The sequence below is a fragment of the Drosophila ananassae genome, chromosome 2R (assembly GCF_017639315.1).
Source record: "Drosophila ananassae strain 14024-0371.13 chromosome 2R, ASM1763931v2, whole genome shotgun sequence".
Lineage (NCBI taxonomy): Eukaryota > Metazoa > Arthropoda > Insecta > Diptera > Drosophilidae > Drosophila > Drosophila ananassae.
The window spans coordinates 4,565,853-4,574,216 of NC_057928.1; the positions used below are offsets into that span (position 1 = coordinate 4,565,853).

The 8,364-nt window shown below is 41.9% G+C and overlaps 2 protein-coding genes across 6 annotated transcripts; one reads left to right on the plus strand and one right to left on the minus strand.

Moving 5' to 3' along the window:
- Window positions 1-1,785: 1,785 nt before the first annotated feature.
- LOC6506092 (ADP-ribosylation factor GTPase-activating protein 2) lies at window positions 1,786-4,468 on the plus strand. Of its 2 annotated transcripts, XM_001958536.4 has the most exons (6): window positions 1,787-2,097; window positions 2,175-2,498; window positions 2,659-2,775; window positions 2,876-3,022; window positions 3,076-3,946; window positions 4,006-4,468. In XM_001958536.4, the coding sequence occupies exons 1-6, from the start codon at window positions 2,017-2,019 to the stop codon at window positions 4,158-4,160; spliced, it is 1,695 nt and encodes a 564-aa protein (XP_001958572.1). In that variant the 5' UTR covers window positions 1,787-2,016; the 3' UTR covers window positions 4,161-4,468. The 2 variants fall into 2 exon arrangements, with proteins under 2 accessions (XP_014764624.1, XP_001958572.1); XM_014909138.3 differs by lacking the exon at window positions 2,659-2,775 and having other exon boundaries at window positions 1,786-2,097.
- A 587-nt stretch (window positions 4,469-5,055) lies between these two features.
- On the minus strand, window positions 5,056-6,638 carry LOC6493858 (magnetosome-associated protein MamJ). Of its 4 annotated transcripts, none has more exons than XM_032454755.1 (3): window positions 6,394-6,638; window positions 6,099-6,269; window positions 5,056-6,016 (listed from the first exon to the last, which is right to left on the minus strand). In XM_032454755.1, the coding sequence occupies exons 1-3, from the start codon at window positions 6,470-6,472 to the stop codon at window positions 5,208-5,210; spliced, it is 1,059 nt and encodes a 352-aa protein (XP_032310646.1). In that variant the 5' UTR covers window positions 6,473-6,638; the 3' UTR covers window positions 5,056-5,207. The 4 variants fall into 4 exon arrangements, with proteins under 4 accessions (XP_032310646.1, XP_001958571.1, XP_032310645.1 ...); XM_001958535.3 differs by having other exon boundaries at window positions 5,056-6,031; XM_032454754.1 differs by having other exon boundaries at window positions 6,099-6,290.
- Window positions 6,639-8,364: the final 1,726 nt, after the last annotated feature.

Sequence of the window (8,364 nt, forward strand, 5' to 3'; positions counted from 1 at the left end):
TATGAAAAATCGCGCCATTGGTTTGTATGGAAGCTATACGATACGATTTTTTTACAGTGTGTTTAGAATACTTTTATAGATTTTTGGAAAAAATTTCATTGCGATATCGCCACTAGAAACATTTTTGGCGCGGCACCATACAAGCCCAACCACTGTCGATGGTTCAGTTATATGGCAGCTATAGGATATAGTCACCCGATCCTTATGAAATTTTGTAGGTTAGATATTTTGACCAAATATAACATCTGTGGAGAGTCTTAACTCTCTAACTTAAAAAACACCAAAGTTACGACATTTCCGATCAATGAGTTATATGGCAGCTATAGGATATAGTCGGCCGATCCTTATGAAATTTTATACATAAGATATTTTGGTCAAATATACCATGTGTGGAAAGTCTCAATCCTCTAACTTAAAAAACACTAAAGTTACGGCATTTCCGATCAATCAGTTATATGGAAGCTATAGGATATAGTGGTACGATCTGGTAAATTTTTTTTATAATATATTTATAATACTTTTCTAGATTTGTGGTGAAAGTTTCATAGCGATAGCACACCTAGAAGTATTTATGGCCGCGGTTCCATACAAGCCCGACCACTGTGCAATGACGCTCTGTAGGACATAATATTCCACTAATATTCTAATTCATGTCTGGTATTTGGTCAAGCAAAAATGTAATTTTAAATGTTTTTTATAAATTAGTAAGAGCAAAGTGTTAGTTAATTATGTTATTTGTTTGAATAGAATTGCAAAAAAAACCTTTTTTTAACCCACCTTTTTTTAATTTAAGCGTAGTTTTCCAAATAAATATCCAGAAAACTATTTGATTTTCAAACTATTTGGTTTTATAAATAGGCGATCAAATTTAAAACAATAAACTTCCTTATTTTTCCCTAAAATATGCCAGGAATCGTTTGAATTGCTTAATAATTCAAAATTTTAAATAGCCATTTTTACATTTCTACGGCACGTTTCATAACGTAAAATTCTCGTTACGATTTTCTGGACTTACGTTTTGCATCGTTACGATATTCTGGACCTACTTTTTCGTTACATGGTATGATTGTAAAATGTAAGATGTAAGGTAAACTTTTTACCGTAAAATCTAAATGTACATGCAAAATGTATTCTGTTAATCGTATGTAACACATAGACCTCGGAATTTGCATGTTTTCTTATTTTTTATCCATTTGATGCCAAATTTTGTATTTAGACATTATATTTTTCAAATATTGGAATTTTAAATACATATTAAAAGTATGCTAAATATATGCAATAAATATGCAAAAATTATTCAAAAAATATGCTAATACAAAAATACTAATACATACTATGTATAAACTCTCTAGAGTCTAGACCTAGTAAATTTTAAAGTTTAAAGTAAATTTGAAAGTATCATAAGACACTTTTTATATTGAATTGTAGCGAAACAAATATTTTATACAAATAATACCAACGTATTGATAATATTATATATTATATATTATCATCAGTTGGCCTTCTTGGTGACGACGAACGGTAGCTATTAAGCGAATGCTCAAACCAAGAAGCGAGAGCACAAACCATGAAACAAAGGCACATGCTATTGACATACTTGAAAACATCGAATAAAATATACATATAAATTCAAAATTAAAGCAATACTATGTGCATATTGTCGGGTGAGTTTGCGGTATGTAAAACAAAGTGTAAAAAAAATAATAATATAGCAGAAACAACTTTACGATTTTAAGGTAAAATCCCTATCACGATATCACAATATTCTTTTTATTAAAAGAATATCGATATATTGACATATTGACAACCCTAAAACACACCGAAACATACGTCCACGTACGTCTTCAAGAGATTGTTCCAAAGATTTTTCTGTTTGGAGCGCTAATTACCAAACGTCGCCCAATAAAATACTCGCAAAGTTATCGGCGAGGCTATTGCAACAAGGGCAGTGTAGATCTCGCATACAACAACCATCTACGTGGACAATTTTTTTAATCCCAGCCACACAAAAGCGCCATGGCCACTCAAACTACGGGACCCACCAAGCAGGAGATTGAGTCTGTCTTTACTCGCCTGCGCGCCCAGCCAGCCAATAAGGTGAGTGTCCTACTTTTGGTATTTGCCCTTGGTACTTCAAATGAACCCAACCTCTTTACTTCACCCCATCGCCATAGTCCTGCTTCGACTGCGCGGCCAAAGCACCCACCTGGTCCTCTGTCACCTATGGCATCTTTATTTGCATCGATTGCTCGGCTGTGCACCGCAATCTGGGTGTTCACCTGACCTTCGTGCGCAGCACCAACTTGGATACTAACTGGACGTGGCTGCAGTTGCGCCAGATGCAGTTGGGTGGCAACGCCAACGCGGCTCAGTTCTTCAGGTCACACAACTGCACCAACACCGACGCTCAAGTCAAGTATAACTCGCGAGCAGCTCAACTCTATCGGGACAAACTAAGCAGCCAGGCCCAACAAGCTATAAAGGTTCACGGCACCAAGGTTAGTTAATAAATCCCCCGTTTCAATGGATTCCGCTTGTTTTTGACACCAATCCAATAATAAAAATTTGCTTCCGCTTTCCTGGCTCCCGCTTACTATTACCCACCTATGATTTCCGCTCCCACGCCCACCTTTCCACTCTCAAACGCCTCCAACACAGCTGCATCTGGAGCAGTCGGAGAAAAGCGAGGGTAATGAGTCTGCCAAGGAAGAAGACTTTTTCTCCCAATGCGATCACGAGGTGGACTTTAATGTGGAGAACAACAATTGCAAAAAGGTAGGGTGACACACGAAAATGACACGCATGCGGCTTGAAAGTTTTTTTGTTTTTTTGGAGTATACTATAAAATTTATTTTGATGTTCGATCTTCTTCTAGGAGGAACAAAAGCCAATTCCAGCTTTAATCAAAGATTCTGAACCACAATTGGGAAGTGGCCCCACCGTAGATCTTCTTAATTCGTTCGTACCGACAGCAGTTCCCTCCACAATAGGCGTACGCAAGATCCAGCCCAAGAAAGGAGGAGTAGGTAACATAAATAAATATAAAGAGCTTATCCTAATCCAAACGATCTTCAGCTAGGTGCTCGAAAGGTGGGAGGTCTTGGAGCCACCAAGGTGAAAGCTAACTTCGCGGATATAGAGGCACGTGCTAATGCGGCTAATGAGATGAAGACGTCCGCGGCCCCGGCAAGTCAACCAGATAAGCTAAAGACTGCCGAAGAGGAGGTGGAGACGGTGGCTAGCATGCGGCTGGCGTATCAAGAACTGTCCCTTCAGAAGACTCGAGAGGAGGCTAAGCTTAAGAGCATGGACCCGGCTAAAGCCAAACAGATGGAGCGTCTTGGTATGGGTTTTAGCTTGCGCGGCTCCGACGTAGCCCACTCTGCTATCGGCGACATGGAGACCATCCAGCAAACGGTCGCACCCAAAAACAAACTTTCATCGCTGGAAAATGATAGCTTCTTTACCGACTACTCCTTGTATGGCAACAGTCCTGCAGCCAGCGGCAATGGAGGCGTTGGCGGTTCTAGCGATAAGCGAGAGAGTATTGAAACTAGCTCAAGCAAACTGGACAAGTTTGAACTGGATGCTTTGGGCTACGAGACGATCGAACCTATTGGTGGAACTCATGGCAATATTACATCCATGTTTTCTAGCAATTACGACAGCGAAAAACCTAAATCTTCGCCACCGGCAAAAAGCTCCAGTGGGTCTGCATCTTCCGTTTCCCAGACCACTGGAAAAAACAAAAACTCCAGCAATGATCCCGTTATTGCACAGCAAAAGTTTGGTAACTCTAAGGGTTTTGGCTCCGACCAATACTTTGCCAGCGAGCAGTCTGCTGCTGATATAAGTGCAAATCTTAATCGCTTCCAAGGCTCACGAGCAATATCTTCATCAGATTACTTCGGCGATGGCTCTCCTGCGGGCAGTTCGGGAAGCAGGGGTAAGTTTTTAGTGCAGTAGAATCGAGTTTGATCAGTGTATGAAATTTGATTTTTACAGGTGGCTATTCGCCGTCGGTCAATTTTAGTGCACCTGATTTGGATGTAGAAAGTGTGAAAGAGAGCGTACGCCAGGGTGTACATAAAGTGGCTGGACGTCTTAGCAATCTCGCCAACGACGTGATGACTTCGTGGCAAGACAAGTACGGTTACTGATATCAGCGGGACTCTGGAACTGATCGGAGCACTAGCGATTGGAAGACCATTAGCGATGGTGACGGAGGATAGTCAAACTTTACCGTTTTTTTAAATTAGGGAAACATCCAATATTTAGCGATTACGCAAAAAGTTTTAAGCAGATAGCCACTTAGTCGAGCTTCAGGTGGCAGTTTTACAGCCTACTCTGTCTCGTTAATGTATAAAAAAAGGAAACAAAATCCATGCAGTGCATTGAGCTGTATTATACAGTAGTGTCTTTTAAATATAAATAAATATATACGAAAGTTCGTGTGCTTTCCATTCCATGCACGTTTACGTTATCCTTTAGACCGTTGGCAACTTTTTTTTTCTGAAGGTAACGAAAAAAATCATTCAACATCACTACCACCTCTGCTGTATTACAAAATAAGCCTACACAGATATTGTTCCGGAAGGACTCTCAAGAAGATTATTATCGAAGCAAAGAGATTTGTTGGGATTCCCAATAATTGAGTTTACTTAGAAGAGTCAACAGAGTCAAATGCTTTACTAAAGTCCGTCTAAATGACATCTGTTTGTAAGCCATTTCGAAAAATGGAAAATGGGGCATATTGATTCTATAACCTTTCAAAAGAAGTTTTATGCTGATTTTTTTTTGTGCTGAACTGGACAACCTTTGTTCTTGTAAAAAAATTTGTTCATCTTCAAACATGGCAGAGGAAAATGGAAAATATTTTTTGGTGGTACGGTTATGACATTTTGAGTGAACTTATGCCCATCGTAAATGCCCATAACTTTGGTGTTTTTGTTCAAATGATCTTTGTAATTTCATATGGATCGGCAGCTATAGCTACAATATGTTCTTTTTTAGCAGCGTTCTTACATGAGTCCACCAAAAAATTGTAGCCAGGAATTTTACTTGGAAGAACTTTACTTGAAAACATTCAAAAGATGTACAATTTTGCTAATAGTTTACAGGTTAACTGCGTGAACTTTATAGAATCGAGTGCCTTTTTCAAGATGCGGGCGCGAGCAAGATACGGATGAAGATCGACTCTTAGTGGCTTAGTGGCGGAACTTGCTGGGATTGGGACGCACACGGCGTGAGGCCGACTCGGGGGAACCGTAAGCGATGGCGTGGCTGGTGGCGGATCCGCCCTCACCGGTACTGAAGGAATTCGCGATGGCAATAGCCCCTCCGTTGGTGCCTCCAAAGTCAATGGGAAAGAAAGTGCCGGCTGGCAGAGGAGCGGCTGGCTTTTTGGCGGGCTTTCCTCCGGCCGGAGCAGCTTTCACGGGTTTTTTAACTGCAGGGCGACGTGCGTTGGGCACGCGAACGGGATTGACTGGCTTCACGGGAACGGATAGCTCCTCTTCGTCTTCTTCGACATCGTCAGACACGGCGTTCTCAACTTCTTGTTCATCTTCAAAAGCCGCGGCCTGGGGCTCCTCATCCTCCTCTGGCGACTGGTCCAACTCGACGATTACCTTCTTCTTGGCGGGGAGGTATCGGTTGGCGGGCACTACGCTGGCTACTGGAGCAATAGGTGCGGGCAGTTCGGACTCAACAGCAACAGGAGCAACAATAGACTCCTCGTCAGCAACGGGGCCGGGAGCGGGTACAGCGGCAGCAACTTCCTCATCATTAAACACAAGATCGCGGGGCACCTTAGAGGCATCATCGTTCTCTGAGGGGTTCGATTCTGGGGCAGGTTCAGCCTCGGTTTCGACCTGTGGTGCTACGTCGGCATTGATGGAAACCTGGACGACGGGCTCAGAGTCTGGATATGCCTCGGCAACGGATGTGGCACTATGGGCACCAGCAGCGGTTAAGGTATCATCTGCCTGAACTGCCTCGGCACTGACCTCAGATTCTGCGTGATTGCAATCTTTAGTTAGGAAGCGCATGGTTAGTGGTGAAGGTAGGTAGGTGAGTGGGTTGGGTGGGAGCATTACCTCTTAAGTAAGTTCCGGTGGCGACAGTTTCGCCGGCCACGAGCGCGCTGGCCGCTTGGGTAGAGCGGGCGTGGGTACGACCTGGCTGTACGTACTGCATGTACATGATACGTTGCTGGGGGGCGGAGCCATACCACTCGGCGGCGGCAGGCTGCTGGTAGTATACCATTCCTGGAATGAGGTATTGCCGGTCTTCATTTGAGTAACGAATGGAGATGGAAACGGATATGGGATGAGCATGTGCGTGTGATCAAAGCCGTGAAAAATGAGTAATCCTCTAAATTGCTCAACTCACTCTTCCGTGCCGGGAGGGCGTCGCCAGTGGCGGCGATGCCGGCGATCACCAGCAGAGCCAAGGCAGTACTGAACTTCATGTTTTCGGTTGGTGGTATTGAAGGCGACTCTTGAATAAATCCACAAACGGGCGGTAGGGACGATATAAAAGGATGTTTGCACTGATCACGACAGGAGCTAAACTTGACACTGAAGTTTCCACCAAAGAAGTGATGTCTGACCAAGCAGCGCGTTAGATTTATATACGCGGCGCGAAAGGCAAGAAGTAAAAAAATAACTAAATAAAGAGCATAATGAGGGGGCAATTGCAAAAAATCGGATATACCCATAGTTGCGGCTGATCCCTGCTTAGTATGCGGCAGGGAATTTCGGTGAAACGTGCTAACCAAACGCCAGGTAACTCCGATCGCAATATGATGACGTTGCTTGCTTTTGTGTGAAGCGGTAGCTGTACACCTTTTGTGAAAAATTTTTTGCCTTGTGGGCTTAATCGGGAGCTACATACGTATGGGCCAAAGGGATCGAATATATTTTTGGAAGAGGCATATGGTATTAAACTTGGTGAACGGTTGTGAGTCTTAAAAGCAAAATTTGCAATTTAGTGGAAGGTCAGTCCGATACCCAGCAAAGAGACAATCGCTTGGAATCAAGGTTTATGGGTGCGTGTGCGCCTTATCACCCCAATAGAAATCCCCGCTAAGAGTATTAAACAGCCCCTAATAACATGAGGTGCATACGAAAATCGAGAGCTACGTGGATTCAGCAAGTGATTCATAGGGCCATCGACGTCAGCAAAGGCTCATGGCGGTTGAATTGTCAACTGCCTGGAGACAGTTCAATTCACATTAATGTAGTCCTTCGCTGATTTTACAAAATAAGCTTGATCCGAAGTGGAGGAGGGTAATTCTGATATTCGGAGACTTCAACAGTCACTTGTCGAGGTGCATCAATCATACGCAATGTGGCGTCCTGCGTCGTAATGGTTTTTTGATTATAATTTCCCTATTTGGTGCCATCTGTTAGGAGTTGTATTGGCTGATTCACTTGTGTTAGTCGTAAAATAAATTGACTGGATTCATATTAAGCAATGAACATTGCGTATTTTAAGCTTCAACTACGCGAGTGTGGACAAAAAAATGTATTACGTAGTATGATAAATAAATTTATAAAATTGAGAAGACCATCGGTTTAAACCATGCAGTTGAGTTATACCATTACCAGACCACCAAGGAGCGTAATTGAATATTTTGTATTTACGGATCCCCATTTACGATTTTGCTACAGCGCCATTCTAATTATGTGCATTTTTTTTTTCAAATAACCCATAAAGTTCTCGAACAAAGCTTAGCCCAGTCGTGTGCTTGGCATCACAATAACCAATTTGGCATAGTTATACGCAATAGTTTGCTTTAAGAAAACTATAAACAAAAACATTGAATACTCCGTCGTAAAGCCAAAATATTTTTAAGCTATATTAGAATACCATTATATATTATACATATGTATAGGTAAGAATACAAAAAGCATTTTGCCATTAAAGAAGGTGCCTTTTGACTGGCCTTTTTTATAGATTTTATTGTAGACTTGGTCAAATGAAAAATAAAATATATTTATAATGGTATGTTCACTGGAGCTCTTCCTTAATCCTCCAATGAATACATAGATACATTGTCATGTATGTGGAAACCTTTGTACTCAGCAGGCATCAAAAACGTAAATAAACGTAAAAAGCAATAGAATTTTATATCCTGTTCAACACCTTTTTATCTGTAGCCGCGGCTGCCTATTTATGCAAATGAAGAGATCTCACTTGCTTCTTTCCAGTTTCATTTTATTTGGAACACCAAAGACTATTAAATCGAATGCTTGTGCGGCAGATAGTGACAGACCAGTACAGCAATAGCCCGCAAACTGGACAGAGGGAAAAACAAACCACCCAATATTCGACATTATTGCTGGTACGCGAACAGAA

Coding starts and splice junctions, on each gene's coding strand:
- LOC6506092 (XM_001958536.4), top strand. CDS start 2,017: ATGGCCACTCAAACTACGGGACCCACCAAGCAGGAGATTGAGTCTGTC. Junction 2,098..2,174: donor GCGCCCAGCCAGCCAATAAG/GTGAGTGTCCTA, acceptor CCATCGCCATAG/TCCTGCTTCGACTGCGCGGC. Junction 3,023..3,075: donor TCCAGCCCAAGAAAGGAGGA/GTAGGTAACATA, acceptor AACGATCTTCAG/CTAGGTGCTCGAAAGGTGGG.
- LOC6493858 (XM_032454753.1), bottom strand. CDS start 6,472: ATGAAGTTCAGTACTGCCTTGGCTCTGCTGGTGATCGCCGGCATCGCC. Junction 6,291..6,393: donor CGCCCTCCCGGCACGGAAGA/GTGAGTTGAGCA, acceptor ACTCAAATGAAG/ACCGGCAATACCTCATTCCA. Junction 6,032..6,098: donor CACCGGAACTTACTTAAGAG/GTAATGCTCCCA, acceptor TCCTAACTAAAG/ATTGCAATCACGCAGAATCT.